Below are 15959 nucleotides of genomic sequence, written 5' to 3'. Positions count from 1 at the left end.
ATTTTCTTTTTGCTTGTTCTCCCCTTTGCGCACTATCTTTTTAATTATAAGATAAATCCCAGTAATCTGGAAAAATTCTTCTAAGGGGCTGCTACAATTCTTGGGCCAAAAGGAATTGCTAAAATAATTAGAAAATATGGGGGGTTGAATGTAAAAAATGAAAGAAATGGCTTTATTTTCAAGATGGATGGATTAATTTGGTGGTGATAAGAAGATGTCTCTAGGGCTTTTCAATGTGGTGGGCACCTAAATGCATGAAGCAGGACAAGCAAAGATGGGAAATGTCTTGGAACAATGCATGTGATTCAGCCCCCCATAAAAAAACCCAAAAATAATTAGAACAGTAATAATAAAAAAAAAATTACTGGCATTTGCATGAAAAATAGATATATATTCGATTGGGAAAAATTTAGGTTATTGGAATTGGGACCGAAAGGAAAATTGGGCATGTTATCATAAATCTGAATTTGTCGGCTACCTAATTTGATAAAACATTTAAAGGATGAGATATGACTGACCCTCCATTTTGATGGGACTGAGAATTAGTAAGGAGTGCTGATTAAGAAACCAAGAGATGATGAGAGAGGACCCAATTTGGCAAACACCCAATAATTATCAGCATGATAAATTACAAAACAAGCTATTATAAAGTCATTTGGTTGGTCCTTATCCATATTTTTTTAGAACTTAAATAAATAAAATTCCACATGGGCTTATATTTTCAAAAATGAAAATTTTAATAAGTGTAATTTTGGAGCAATTTATCTTTAAGATGAGTTTTGGGGGGGACCCTAACTTGTCTTTTCATGTATCATTGATTGACTTAATAAAGCTATGTTGCTGAGATATGATGAGTCCATCCAGCTCACCCAAAGAAATATTTCTCAGCATAAGCTCCATATTTATAATTATATATGAAAGAAAAAAATAATATTGTATGCATCAAAAGCTTCACTTGACATGTAAAATTGCAAAAGTTTGATAAAATCTATGCAATTCGCATAAATCACTTGACCATGTTGACATGCACAATTAAGTATTCTTGCTTGCCGCGCGTCTTCAATGGGCCATGGAAACGCTATCGGTTGTAATTGGACACGCAAATAAAAAATCAGTAGATAATGCGATACATGCGTTACGTAAAAGGTCTGATATTTTTTTTTTTTTTTTGACCCTCCTTGTTATCTAAGAAGGGAAGGGAGAATTAGATGATGGGATCGATCCAAAAGGGAGCAAAACTAGAGAGATGCAAAGCTTTGTTTGCGAGTGTTAGAAAAATCTGTTTTGGGAAGATGCCAATTGGAACCACCATATCATCCTCGAACCACATTAAAAAACAGTCCCCTATATCAAGTCAAAAGCTACCAAACAGAAGTTCAGTCAATCTTCCCTCCCGACCCCTTTTTCCTATTTCTCTCTCTCTCTCTCTCTCTCTCCCCCTCTCCGATTGAAAATTTATAGTTGATTTATGTTCTCCAATCGAAAAGTTTATATTAATGTATGTAATTATTTATAGAGCGGGGACAGGGTTGGTGGGGCTTTATCTAATTTGCCCGGTCAAAAAGCCCTCCTCTGACCAGGTCTTTGTCCTTTTCTCAGTCCCCCCTGTCACTGGGCCGTTGTGGATGTCACCCAAAGTTCTTCCTTCTGCTCTTTTTCCCGAAGAGGAATTACCGGGGCGAGCAATCGGGTCGGTTTACTATCGGATCTTTTTGATATCCAATCCGGAGCGGAGCCGGCCGACCTTACCCCAATCGACTTTGGATCGGTTCACACATAGACCGAATAACTTCTCGAGCCAAAAAGAGAAAAAGAATAAGAGAAACCGGCTTTAACCAGCTCGGGTCTAGTCTTATAGTATGTTGCTATTAGTGTAACGACCTAAAATGTGAAGGAAGATAAGAATCAACAAGAATTTGAAAATATATTCACTTGTACTTGTTTATCCTAGATTATCTTTTCTAAATTTGTATACGTGTGACATATTCGCCATTTATTAATAAGCATTGCTAAAAATATAGCCACATAAAAACTAGAAAATAAGCGGCGTTGATGTGACACCCACGTGACTTATGTTAAATAAAAGTGACTTTTTTTTTTCTAAAAAATACGTGACGGAAGTTAGAAATGAGGTAAATACATCACAAAACTTTAAGATTTTCTTTTTGGAATCTTTTTATATTACAAAAAGAAATTTAAATAAATTTATGAGGGTGAATATAATTTGAGATTTTTTTCCTACTTGAAACCCATCTTTGTAATGCGTTTGACCAGTGCTGGTGAGTACTTTTCCAGTAGTGCTGGTGAGTACTTTTCCAGTTTATTTTTGTCAAAAGAATAATATGGGAGGCGTTGAAAAACGAACACGGGAAAGCCGGACATATGGACTCAATCCCCTCAAAGTGCGCATGCATCGTCCCCTCGTTAATCGTAATTGACAAGAACCATTATTATTATTATTATTATTATTTTCATTAGGATGGTTCAGAATTTGTAAAATAATAATAATCATAATAAATGATTAAATGATAATGGAGATCCAAGACCACAGACCTTCAATTGGAGGATCATAGATTTTTAATTGCATAGCTTATGAAAGACATAATGGAATAATAATGACATAATTAGCCATTACAATCGTTGTTCGGTGAAACGATGTTAAATAAATACATAACATTTTTTGATCTATAAAAAAAGAAAGAAACATTTAACATTTGGCGTGACCAAATATTGTTTTAATAAAAAATGATTGACTAAACTTAAAAAGAAACTTAATGATTTTACTACATAATTAATCATATAATCAGGAAGAAACCCTAATCATCCCTTGATAGAGCTACTCTAACAGGCATTACCACAAAACTCCCAGAAGTTATCATACTGGATTTTCCCAATTTAAACACAATTTTTTTTGCAAATTTTTTAATATAGAAAAATAATATCTACTCTTACTTTTCTTTTGACAGGTACCAAGTCCTGCTTTTTCAGCGAACGATCCTTGTACCGATTGGGTTTATTCTCCTCAATAAAGCTGAAACGTGTCCTCGAATTCTCAGAATTTTACCATAAGATATTTTTATTTGTGAAAAAGAAATAAAAAAAGGTAAAATTCACGGAGGACACAAGGAGGGCAATGAAAAAAGAGGAGACGGTGGTTTCCATTGGGAGCCGAAAAAATCAATCAATCAATCGATTATTTAATTGATTAAAATACCATATTAGCAGCACTTCCTTTTTCTTTTCCTTTATAGTCTCTCTCTCTCTCTCTCTCTATATATAACATAGTTGTGATTTGATTTTAGTGGAGGGACCCCCAAAAAGACTGGAGTTTTAGAAAGAAGGACCTGATTTTCTGAATCTTGACCCACCAGACCGGTTTTTTCCCTTTGTCAGTGGGACCCTTATTACATTGGACTTTTGATTCCTACGACGGACTGTTCTCGTACATTGCAAATTTACAGGTCCGACTTGGATCCCGCCACAGTCGGAATTTGGTTAAGACTACATCAGATTATACCTAAAAAAGGCACGGTCAAGCATTCGAATCTCCACAACGCCCAATAATTTAGGGGCTGCCGCCCAGAGTTTGCCTTTGCTTGCTTCCTAATTATTTAGCCATGGTGGTGTACAGACCACTAACTATTCGGCGGTGTCGACCAGATTTGTGAAAATGAGTCATATACCCATTTTTTAACCTCATATTTAATGGGCTAAGTTGTTATATGGATTAATTATACTCAATCAATAAATTACATGAATTTAAGACAGTAGAGCTTAAAAATAAATATAGATTAGTTATGTTCAATAAATGAATTATAAATGAATTTAAGATGTAGAGCTAAAAAATGGTATTAAATGGGTTCAAAGTTTATTTAAACCCAACAAATCTTTGTAACCTCCTTACAGAAATGCATCTTCTTTTTTTGAGGGGGAGGGGAGACCCTTACCCTTGACCTCAAGGAACAATAAATTGTGATAAATTGTGATCAATGCCGCACGGCCGTTGGAATGAAGGCTCAATGTTTGGAAGATGTTCAAAATCATAAACCTCTCCAATGGCGAGAAGGAGGTCGTATGCATAGTATGTGCTGCGAAATTATTTGCAACTACTTGAAGAGGCACCAAGACAAATATCTTGTTGAAATAGCTAGGTTGGAGGGAGCTCTGCCACCTTATTGTGATGGGCCACATTAGAAGTCCGTTCAAGTATGACGAGGCCTTGGCTCAGTGTATAATTGTGAGGTACACCCTCCCTCCAAGCCGAGGTATGTTTTCGGTTTACTGAAGAACTGTGTTCGTCGAGCTTGTGCGAGAAAGGCATTTAAGAATCACAAATACTAGAAACTGCCTGAGTTTTTTTTTTTTTTTTTTGATATCCAAGATCTGGCTTGGCATCTCTTACGAGTGCTCACGGCCGCCACCAAGCGCTAATCCCGCAAAGACCACTGACTATACCTGAAGGGGGACTAGCACAGAACCCCACCACCGTGGCCCCCCACTTAAAACACTAGACGCGTTACGTTGTGCTTGTTGGAGGAATCGAACCTGGAGCTTGACTAAGGCAGGAGCAACTTAAGCCAGTTGCGCCACCAGCCAGTGGGAGGAATTGCCAAAGTTGGTACAAGGATTAAATAACAAAATTAGTGCCTATGCTATCCATAGGTAACTATATAAGTATTATTTTGTGACGTCTCAAAACATCACACGCGCCACGTGTTTTTTTTTAATTTTATCTATTAATTATTAATAGCATATGAAAGCACGATAAACACATAATCTCCTACAATAAATCACATGTGTTTGATGATATACATATGCATCTTCTTAATAATAACATTAGCAGTTGCTAACTTGTTACACCATTAAGTAAAACACGACAAAATACATAGTCCTGGGAAGAAGGCTGAGTCAACTAGAGCCACTACTCTTGACTAACCCAAAAGCGAGCCACCATCTAACTTAGGGGTTGTTGGCTTCAGACATCTTCCTGTCCCGTCTATTACCTAGTCTAAGGGGAAACTTCAAACCTGCTCAAAGGTTAGACTATTTCACCATTGACATCAAACCGGGCGAGGGGGAAGCTCTAGTAATCTTACATCCACCCATATAGTTGAATTGCATTTAACATTACACTATCTCAAATCTCGGTACAAGTATATCTTAATATTCTCATTCTATAATATAAGGGAACTCCAAAACATGATGCATATGGTGGATCCATCCTACAAATCTTAAAAATAAGGGGTGAGTCGAAATCTAGTAAATGAAATCTTTAGGTCTAACATAGGAGATCATCTTATCACTCAACTTAGTACAAACAAACGGCGTAAGTTTAATGCAACACATATTAACCATGTATGACAAATGCATAAACAAATGCCCTATTTTTAATATCATGATATGCCAATAGAAACCGTTAACAATATACACAAGTTCACTCACTCAAATGCAAGCATATAGCATATTATTTCATGATGCACAAATATCACCTAGTGGCTCACCACTATCCATAGTGTGAGTTCATATTGGTCATAAAGCTTATCGATATTCATAGGCAAGTTCATACTTATTATGAAACTCATCAATATTCTCAAGTGAGTTCATACTAGTAATGAGGCTCATCTACAAATGAGTTCATACTTCTTATGAATCTCACCAACTTGTACACATGTGAGTTCATGCTGGTCATGTAGTTCATTGATACACGGATGAGTTCGTCTAGGACCTTATTATGGCAAAGGTCTTTCTCTCACATGGTATCATACTACACACATCATTGTAATGTAGCAATTGCCATGTGCACCACAATAATTTGTCATTTCTCATGTAATTAATGATAAAAATCAATTACATGCATACACTCATTCTCTTCTCGTCACGTTTTCATTGATGTAATAAAAGGCTTTAGTCAAGCAAATGGGCAATTGTCATATTAATAAGGTGAATATAAGCAGTGTCTAGTAAGTATAGAGTGAATATGATCAATACGTATAAGGTGAATAGGACTAATGGGTATAAGATGAATATGATCAATATTTATGTATATTCGATAAATGTCAAAATTATGAAAATAACACTTTCAAACCCAATTTCGTCTCTTTCAGATATAACATATTACTCCACCACAAGAAAATCCATTAAACACATCTTAGCATGTAAGAACTCATTAATGCAAATCACATAATTACAACATGTCAATGCACCTCTACCAGACTTGTTAATGTTTACCATCAAATTCAACTAAAACTAAAATTGGTAACAATCAACCAGCCAAGTCAAGAGCACTAAATAAATCATGCTAATTTAGTGGCTAGAGTTTTCACTTGCCTAATGAGACTTGAATGACCCAAAGTTTAAATCACCTTGTAACTCTTGAAAGATGGAATCTTTGCTTTTCAAATTACGGGTTGGAAGTGGAGTAAAATTTCTTTTGAAGTTTGAAGATAGAAGGATACGGCCAAGGTAAAAGCGAGCGATAATACTAAGGTTTAAAAGTGATGTCTTAAAGTGAAACATGATGTGAAGAGTTGTCTTCAAAGTAGAATTACAAGTGGCATGATTTCACCTAGCTTATTGCCGAGTGAAAAAAAGAGCTGATGACTAATACCTGTGATAATGATGGCTTACCTTATGTGTCAAGAGACATATAAGAGTTTTAATTTTTAATAAGACAAATGGCCTTAACATGCAAGTTTTAAGGAACAAATGGAAAACACGTGGCTTAATAAGAATAGTGAAAGGTGACAATTGTGAAAGAGATGCAATTTAAAAGACACAAGTTGTTTGACATGTGGCATAATAAGGGTAGTTAAAAGTTATCAAGGTGAGAAGGAATCATTCACCTTTGGCTAAGTGAGTGAGTTACCATTAATGTAAGCGAGTCATTATTAGTATTAATTAACTAAGGTTAAAGTAAATAATTCACCATGACAGACATCCTAAATTCGCTAAAGTTATGCTAGAAAAGTATCGACTTAGTAAATTTAAAACTCTATAATCACTAAACATATATTTTGAAGAATATTCATCCTCATCTAAAACTAATATGATAGTGAATTAATTACCATTACTCTACACTATCAACGTACAAGTCAACTTTTATCAATTTAATTTCAACAAATCAAACTCAGGATGATTACGGTCGTGGAAAATCATGCTCCACGTTTTCCATACCTTGCAAGATTAGCAACCCAACTAAGATTTTTTACGTGCTAACCCGATCTCCAAGCTAAATAAATTTAGCTTTATGGCCTAAATATTATCATTGGAAACAGAAATTTCGAATCTCATATACATATTATTATGAAAATTCTGAATGTCACACATTGACTTTGGATTTGTGGACTACCCAGATGAACCATCCCTAGTATTGTGTCACGGGCCATTAGATAGGGCCATATTGCGTGTTATATCATCAAACTCTATCATTTAAGAAGCATCCATATCCGCATAGATACGACAATGTTAGTGCCAAAATCATTTTGGACAGAATATTTTCCACTATTTGGATGATGCCACTGTCGACACACTGGTTGCTAGGAACGTGGTCCCATAAATGAGGCCAATTTGCAAGAGTCAATTCTTCCATGTATGCTGCGTGTGCCATGTTATCTACCTTTGCATGGAAGATGGCCTTAGATAATTCTCTGAATCTGTAAGTTGCATGCGCCAGTGGGTTTACTTCACAGGCTCTGGTCCCTCGCGCTTACAAGAGATGGCGATGATGTACATGGAACGTGGAGGGGGGAGCCCCTAAAGGTCCCTTTACACATGAAAACAAGGTGGAAATCCACCTATTCGATGTTGAAGAAGGCCTGAGATTCATATAAGAGGATGACGCCATTTTCCTTTCGCTATTCCGGGGCTACTAGTATTCGTCGCCTTCTTGGAGGCATCCAGCGATGGCACGGGGGCTCTATCCACTAGCAGCCATCCATCGGCCAACCGAGTTTTGTCATTTCTCTACCCGATTACACAGCAATTAGCCAGTTGAGATGGTGATGACTTTTTTTCGATCCGATCATTGTTTCCATGAAGGAGAATTTGCTCAAGTATTCCTCCCCTCTTTTTTCGGTATGTACTTGTTTGGATCCGAGATTCAAGATAGGGGGGAGGTAGCCCTACTTGCACTACATTATGAGAATTTAGGCCTCGGTTATTCCGTTGATGTTTGACAAAAATTGGGAACTGTGCGGAGATTTTTGGACAATCTATAGAGCATATACATTCCACCCCACGAATGGAGACACCGTCCTCGAGCGGAAAAGAAGGCTCACACGAGTTCCTCTAGCTCTTCAGTTAATAGAACTTGAGAGATTGAAGAATACCTTTGGAATGATGGCTCGGGCTACATTGAGAGATTGGTCATTAAAACGTTAAAGTTTGGTGCTAGTAAAAGGCCAAATGTTTTCGTTGTCACCTTCTTTCTATGGTGGATCAGAACGTTCTTACTCCACCAGCAGTAACTGTACCGTCAAGGCGACATTCAGCAGGGCTAAGCGAATCGTGGGGGATGACAGGCAAAGCTTGTTCGGTAAGAACTTGGAGATGACTGTCGTGGTGGTCCTGGCTAATGGAAATTTTGACATTAGAGGAACGTGCTCAAGTTGAGGGAACGGAGGATGGTAATACCTTGTCCAATTCATAGTGACGGAGGCTTGACTAGCGAACATGAAACTATGTTGGACTCGCAATTCTGAAATTTGATGGGTTTTGGAGTCACAGAGAAAGGGAAGAGGAAGAAACTAAGGAGTCTGAAAGTCATAGAGAAAGGCTAAGGAGTGCTGCACTTGAGCTGTCATAGTCAGGGCATGCCAAGCCCGACATTATAAAATGTCTTGGCCATGCCATCCAAAAATTCCTAAACCTACTGTAAGGCTGTCAATTTAGTTCTAAACTTTTTCAATTTTGCAAATTTATTTCTAAACCTCTTGGCAACTTACTAATTTAGTTCTAAACCTTTTAATGATATACCAATTTAGTCCCAAACCTCTTAACGATTTGTCTATTTAGCTCTTCTAGTTAATTTTGATTAGAAATTGCTAGAGTGATGATTTAGTCAGCATTGGTTGTCCTTCATGGCATAGCTAATGCTTTGATGTGGACAATTTATATATATTTTTAATTTTTTTATAATTTATAATTTATAATCTTTTTTTCCTTCTTCCTCTAGCCGACTACCTCAATGATGGTTGGTGAGGGTGAGTCTTGCAGGTGGCACCGTGTCGGCTAGAGGAAGAAGGAAATAAAAAAGAAAAGAAAAGAAAAAGGAGAAAATTATAAAAAGTATAATTTTTTTTTTTTTGAAAATTTAAAAATGTAAAATATTATATATCTTAGTGCCAACCATGTCATGGAGAATGATAGACATTGACTAAACAGTAACGTCATTGATTTCTAGCCAAAATTGACAAATCATTAAAATGTTTAGGATAAAATTAATAAATAATAAAAAAATTTAGGATTAAATTGATACAATTGAAAGATATATGATTAAATTAGTAAGTTCTCAAAATGTTTAAAATTAAATTGACAAAATTGAAAAATTTATGACTAAATTGTTTGCCATACAATAAATTTAGGATCTTTTGGACAATTTTTTCCCTGCATATGTGCTAGTCTTGTGCATGAATGGCTGGACTTGGTTTTTTTTCTTTTTAATTCAATTGTTTGTATGGATTGAATTTTAATTAATCGAATATTTACCTAATCTAAAAGAATATCGGCTCGTGCGCTACTGCGCTTTTGAAAGTTTCTTTCTTTAGTTGGGCCATTCTGAAATTGAAATGGGCCGAGAGTGAGAGAGGAGAGAGAGAGAGAGGGACCATGAAGTCTTTAAAGCAAATTTCATAAGTCAAGGTCTTGAGCATCAGAGTCGCTTCATCATCATTCGAATTAATCTTTCGGCACCTAAGTCTAAGATTACACACTGATGCGAACGTCGATTTTTGACTTACGACGAAAATTTAATCATAGCAGTGGTTAGCTATTGAAAGAAATCGCTTGATGAGCGCAATAATGAGTGATTATGGCACCGATTGAGTCAATACATGGTCTCATCATTACCTTTGCTGAATAAATCCGGCTGAAGTGGAGAAAAATGTCATCGAGCAAAGTACTGATTAGTCCTCCAAAATAGACGTGATCTGCAAGTTAATCTGGTTTCGCTGTCAACAACAGCGAAAGACAATGCGGCAAAGTCTCGGAAACCCACGGCTGGCGACACATCAGATTGTCAAAATGCTCTTTTATTAAGAGGCCTACAGCTTCGGCTTTACAAAACGCTCTTACCATTCCGGTTTTCAAGCTTTCTATAGACATAGGGAGAAAAACAGTGGCAAATTGTGTGCATCAGAAGAGCACTTGAGCATCAGTTGATTTTTGACCACGACGGAAAAAAGAGAAAAAAAAGATGAACATCAGTTAGCAAAACCGTGGCGGCGAAGAAAATGGATGCCAAACACAAACCTTTCGGTGCCTCTAATGCATGGATATGATGAGGGAATTGGAGTAGATACTCTCTGAATTTCGAGCGGTTCAGGGGACCGATCCATTGCTCTCATTCTTTGTCTGCTTTCCATGTACAATGACAGTGGTATCTTGCCAAGTTCTCGGCGTATTTACAAAGGGATAAGTGAGAATGATGAACCCCTCCCACGACTCTGGGAGGATGGAAAAATGCTTTGTGACATCCGCATGGAGCTGATCATCATGAACTGGAGTCTAAGAGTTCGTTCTCTGGCGACTCGATGATAACCGCATCTTTCCCCGAGAGACCGTCCAGGATATCACTGTCTGATGTACTGGCCTGAAGCTCTTTAAATATTGCCATAATCTGAATCATAGTCGGTCGCCTAGTAGGTCTGTCCTCCAGGCACTCGAATGCTATCCTTAGGTACTGACAAAGTTCATCCTTGCGGGAAATATCCTCGACTAGATCAGGGTCTAGTATTTCGTTACTCCTCTTCTCTCTCCAAAGCTGCTTTGCCCAGCTTACCAGGTTGTTATCCTCGCCAAAGTGGGAACAATCTATTGGCCTCTTCCCTGAGAGAAGTTCGAGCAGGATCACTCCGTAACTATACACGTCGCCTTTTGTTGTGCATCTGAAGCTCTGATAGTACTCTGGGGGGACATAACCGGGTGTCCCTGCGAGGGTGCTCACGCTGAGGTGAGTGTCTAGGGCACTCACCAATCTAGCCATGCCAAAATCAGATACCCGAGCTACAAAGTTTTCATCCAGAAGGACATTGCTTGATTTCATATCTCGGTGTATAATGTGAGGAATGCAGCTATGGTGCAAGAACGCTAGGCCTCGAGCCGAATCTATGGCTATCTTCTTTCTAGTTTCCCAATCAAGGTTCAAGGCCATTCCTTTGGGCCTGTTGTGAAGAACCGACTCGAGACTCCCCCATTTCATGTACTCATACACGAGGAGCCTCTCCTCCCCGATCTTGCAATAGCCCAGTAGAGGAACGAGGTTTCGATGCTTGATCTTCCCTATCGTTTCCATTTCAGCCATGAATTCCCGATCGCCCTGGCCTGTGACATGAGCCAGCTTCTTGATGGCGACTACATGCCCATCCTTGAGTTGAGCCTTGTACACCTCGCCGAACCCTCCAGAGCCTATGAGACTCTCTGAGCTGAATCCATTAGTTGCTTCTAGCAGATGGGCAAAGGTGAGCTTTCGCAAAGGCTTCTCGAAAGTGGCAATATTTATGCTTAAGTGCTCATGAACAGTAGAGAGCTTCCAGCTGCTAGTACCTGAAGTTGGAAGACTTTCTATGTACTTTTCTCTGTGTTTCTCCACCTTGTGGTGTATTTTTAGACGGTAGAACACTACCACGAGAATGAGGATACCTATGATAAAGAACGTGGTGCCGATGATTACACCTACTTTAACAGATTGCTTCCTTTCCCGGCCTTTGGAGCTTGATGGAACTATTGATCCAGTATCGGAGCCACATGGGGGCAAAGGCACTCCACAAAGGCCAGAGTTGTTTTCGAACCGGGACGCCGGGAAAGTAATCATTTGACCTTCGGAAGGGATGGGGCCAGTGAGGTTGTTGTTGGAAATGTCGAGATCGTTGAGAAAAGATAGAGATCCTAACGATCCCGGGAGAAACCCTTGAAGATGGTTATGACAGAGATAGAGAACTCCGATGGATTTCAAACCTCCGAAGCTTTCAGGGATAGGCCCCATTAACTCATTGTGCCCCAGATTCAGTACTTGCAGGAAAGTCATGGTGCCATAGCCTTCCGGAATCGTACCAGACAACGAATTGAAGGACAAATCGAGATAAATCATGCTCCCGTTGCTAGCAAAGGTATAGACCGTTTTACCGGTGTAAATCCTAGTTGTTTTGCAGGAGTGCGCCATAGGATAACTCTCCAGCCTTGACGGTCTTATACCCTCAAATTCAACTAGTCCTCCAGCTCCTCTACAATCTGTGCCTCCCTCGTATCGAATAAAAGCAAATTGCTTCCCTGAAATGCTCCCCGGTGTGATCAGGCCTGATCGATCAGCAAGCTCGGGGGGGACAGAACCTGTCAGTTGGTTGCTGTTTAAATCTAGCCAAATGAGTCCAGGGCACTTGCCAAGCTCCGGAGGAATTTGTCCGGTGATTGAGTTATTTCCCAGCTGGAGGATAGCTAGTTTCTGAAGATTCCCAACTCCAGCAGGGATCTCACCAATGAGCTGATTGCTGGAAAGCGAAATCCAGATCATGTTGGTGCATTTGGCGATGGATGGTGGAATTGTTCCTGAAATGAGATTATTATTGAGAATCAAGGTCTCGAGACTTCCCCCATTATCGCAAATCCCTTCAGGAATTTTGCCAGTAAGATTGTTTGCCCACATAACCAAGTCCACAAGCTTTGGCAATTCCCATATCTCTTTAGGGATTTCGCCGTTCAGGCTGTTAAAGCTGAGGTCAATCGATTGCAGGTTCTTGCAATTTCCAAGCTCCGAAGCCACAGTTCCTGAGATATAGTTGTTTGCAAGTAGTATTTTCTCCAGTGATGACGAAAAGGGAGCCAAACAGAAGCCCTGAGGAATATTACCTGTGATGACATTTGAGCTCAAATCAAGTACTTGAAGCTGGCTACAGTTTGTTAAGGACAGCGGAATCAAGCCACTGATGTTGTTGAATGGTAAATGCAGATTTTTCAGGCTAGAGAGACTGCTGACGACAGTAACAAGAATATCTCTGGAGAAATGATTATTCCCTAGATTGAGATTCCACAAGGAAGAGCAAGAAACAAATGTCGAGGGCAATCCGCCAGTAAGGTTGTTCACAGACAGATCGAGCTCCTCTAAAGTTCCACAAGTCTGCCCCAGCTCAGGTGGAATCTGACCCGTGAAATGATTGTGTGCCAAAGACAATCGCCTCAAATTTCGCAAATTTCCAAACAAAGCACCAGGAATCATATACTCCAGCTGATTATGCGAGATGTCTAGTGTTTCCAAAATCTGGCAGTTCTTCACACTTTCTGGAAACTCGCTCCCAGATAGGCCGTTGCTTGATAGATTCAGATAAGTCAAATTGCCACAGCTACCAAAATCAAGGTCAAAGAATTTGTTCGTGAAGTTATTGTTGGAGAGATCAAGATACTCAAGAGAAGGCGGGGAATCCGCCACGAAATTCGGCGGTATGTCCCCGAATAAATGATTACCGGAAAGATCAAGAACTGATAAATTCTTGCAAGAGTTGGGAGTGGCACCCAATTTTCCGGCGATCATGTTACCAGAAAAATTGAGGAGTTCCAAGTTTTGGCAGCTAGAGAGGGAATAAGTCAAAAAGGTGTGATCTGAAATGCGATTCCTAGAGAGGTCAAGCTGCAACAGAGAAGGGCCAAACTGGAGATTCCCACCAGGGATTGAATTCTGTGAGAGATTAACATGAACCAGACTAGGACAAGAAATCAAGAAAGAGTTTCCCGGTAAAGGGTCTGAGAAATTATTAAAGGACAGGTCAACAATCTCAAGTTGGCATGAAGAAGATGCAGAGGCAGAGAGGTCACCGGCTGAGAACAGATTGCCATGCAAGTTCATGACTCGGAGACTGGGCAACTCGGTGAGCCGAGGGAAGTGCAGCGTACCACCGAGCCCAGCATTGCTGAGGTCCAGGGCTTGCACATGGCCATCAGATGTGCACGAGACTCCCTTCCATGAGCATGGTGTCTGAGAGCTGGCTTCCCAGTTGGACAAGAACCCATTCGGGTCAGATTGAACAGATGAATTCTTGAAAGCTAACAACGCCGTAACTTCGTTATTTAATTCCCCCGCTGCTATGAGTTGGTGAAAGAGGACTGAAAATAAACAGAAGAAGCTCATGATGCCCTGTGGGGATAGAAATTTCCATCCTTCATTCATTTTTCGGCCTCTTAGTTCTCTTGACACACTAGCATCACTCAAAATTTTCCCATTCCCTGGCTATCGAGAAATCTTCCGAACGTGGAGTCTCCTCTCACCATTTTTTACTGCAGCATTTGCAATAGAAGCAGTGATAAGTGAAGTGACATGTGAATATGGAAAAAGATTCTTGAGGGAAGAATTAAAACTAATAACAACAGGGGAAGCTAAGAACAGAGACATGCTGTTGCCGTGAGACGGGCAGAAAAGTGAAGCGTCACATGACGAAGAGGTTACTTTAAGGAAGAAGATACCTCGGAGACAGAGACGGGGACATGCAGGTCCGATGCTCAGAAATGCGGGGTCGTTGCCTCATGACTCTGAAACAGCGTGAAAAGAAGTGGGAATTGCAGACACAAGGAGCACCACGACAGCCACCTTCACTCGGACCCAGAAGGAGGAGGTGGAAGAGGACCCCGTTCAACGTCCCAGCTCCACAAGTCTACATTGCGCGAGGGACTAAGAAGAGAGAGAGAGATAGAGAGAGGAAAGAAAGCGACATAAGCTGCAAACTAGCAAGAAAACAATTACACGCTAAAGAAGAAGAAAAGAGAGAGAGAGAGAGAGAGAGAGAGGTCAACGTCTGTTTTTCTAGAGAGAGAGAGCAATGGTGGTGCCCCATTTTCTCCTTTTCTGCTGGCTCATATTTTGGTCGTGCGGTCAAGTCTCCATCTTTGAATCTTCAGCATGCTCTCCAAAGTCCCACAACCCTTGATCTCGCCCAACCCCCCCGTGAAATCTGCTCTTTCTTTTCTCTCAAGTGGCGTCAAATTCACAAAAGGCGGAGTCAGAGACAAAGAATAAAGAGAAGGGAACTGCTTTCTTTCTGTGCGAGATGCATTGGATTGAATTGCACTGCACGTATGTCCCTTCCCCTTCCCCTTTCCCCTTTTAGTTTTCTAGTTCCCTTGAAGACTCGGTCTCATTCCATGTCTAACGTGTCGGTCTTCAGGCAATTGCGAAAATAAGAGCTTGATCAGCGTAGGAATGGACCCCACAACGATTTATAATTACTCATTATTTGACTTTTTGTGGTTTTCAACTTATTGTTATTCTCGTGATGAATTAAATATTGTTAATCAATCACCTTTTTTTTATGTCGATTCCACCACGATATGCTGATGGTGCAACAGCCAGTTGCTCCGCTCTTTTCCAACTCCTTCCTTGAACTTTCCCTTTTGACCAGATTTTTTTGGGGTCACGATGTTTAGTGGGGTTCCTTTGTCTTCTGACCGGTGCGTAGGAGGAATTCCGTCTACATTGCGACTGGATTTGGACTGATTCCGTGCCCTTCTTCCCCTCCTCTCGTGCCTCCAAGAGGCAACGGGTTGATTTTTGCGCCCGTGAACTGCATTGAATTCCAGTGCATGCTTCCGAGATGCATGAAAGTAATTAAAAGCATTGCAAAAGGGGAGTGAAAAACTCGCAAGCAATGCCAGAGAGGGCAGGGAAAGCATCTCGAGAAGGGCGAGAGTCTTTATTAAATTTTTTTTTTCCTGGGCAGGTGCGAATCACGCCATAATGATAATTGACCGGATGATCCAAGACC

General features: G+C 39.9%; 1 protein-coding gene across 1 annotated transcript; it reads right to left on the bottom strand.

Moving 5' to 3' along the window:
• Positions 1-10128: 10128 nt before the first annotated feature.
• On the bottom strand, positions 10129-14984 carry LOC104449063 (receptor-like protein kinase BRI1-like 3). The gene is made up of 2 exons (XM_010063076.3): positions 14665-14984; positions 10129-14478 (listed from the first exon to the last, which is right to left on the bottom strand). The coding sequence occupies exon 2, from the start codon at positions 14369-14371 to the stop codon at positions 10709-10711; it is 3663 nt and encodes a 1220-aa protein (XP_010061378.2). The 5' UTR covers positions 14372-14478; positions 14665-14984; the 3' UTR covers positions 10129-10708.
• Between the last annotated feature and the right edge of the window lie 975 nt (positions 14985-15959).

This window comes from Eucalyptus grandis, chromosome 6 (assembly GCF_016545825.1).
Source record: "Eucalyptus grandis isolate ANBG69807.140 chromosome 6, ASM1654582v1, whole genome shotgun sequence".
In the NCBI taxonomy this organism is placed as follows: Eukaryota; Viridiplantae; Streptophyta; class Magnoliopsida; order Myrtales; family Myrtaceae; genus Eucalyptus; species Eucalyptus grandis.
This window is presented reverse-complemented; position numbering and strand designations above follow the sequence as displayed.

Excerpts from the sequence above, each read along its gene's own strand:
- LOC104449063 (XM_010063076.3), bottom strand. The coding sequence starts at position 14,371 with ATGAATGAAGGATGGAAATTTCTATCCCCACAGGGCATCATGAGCTTC.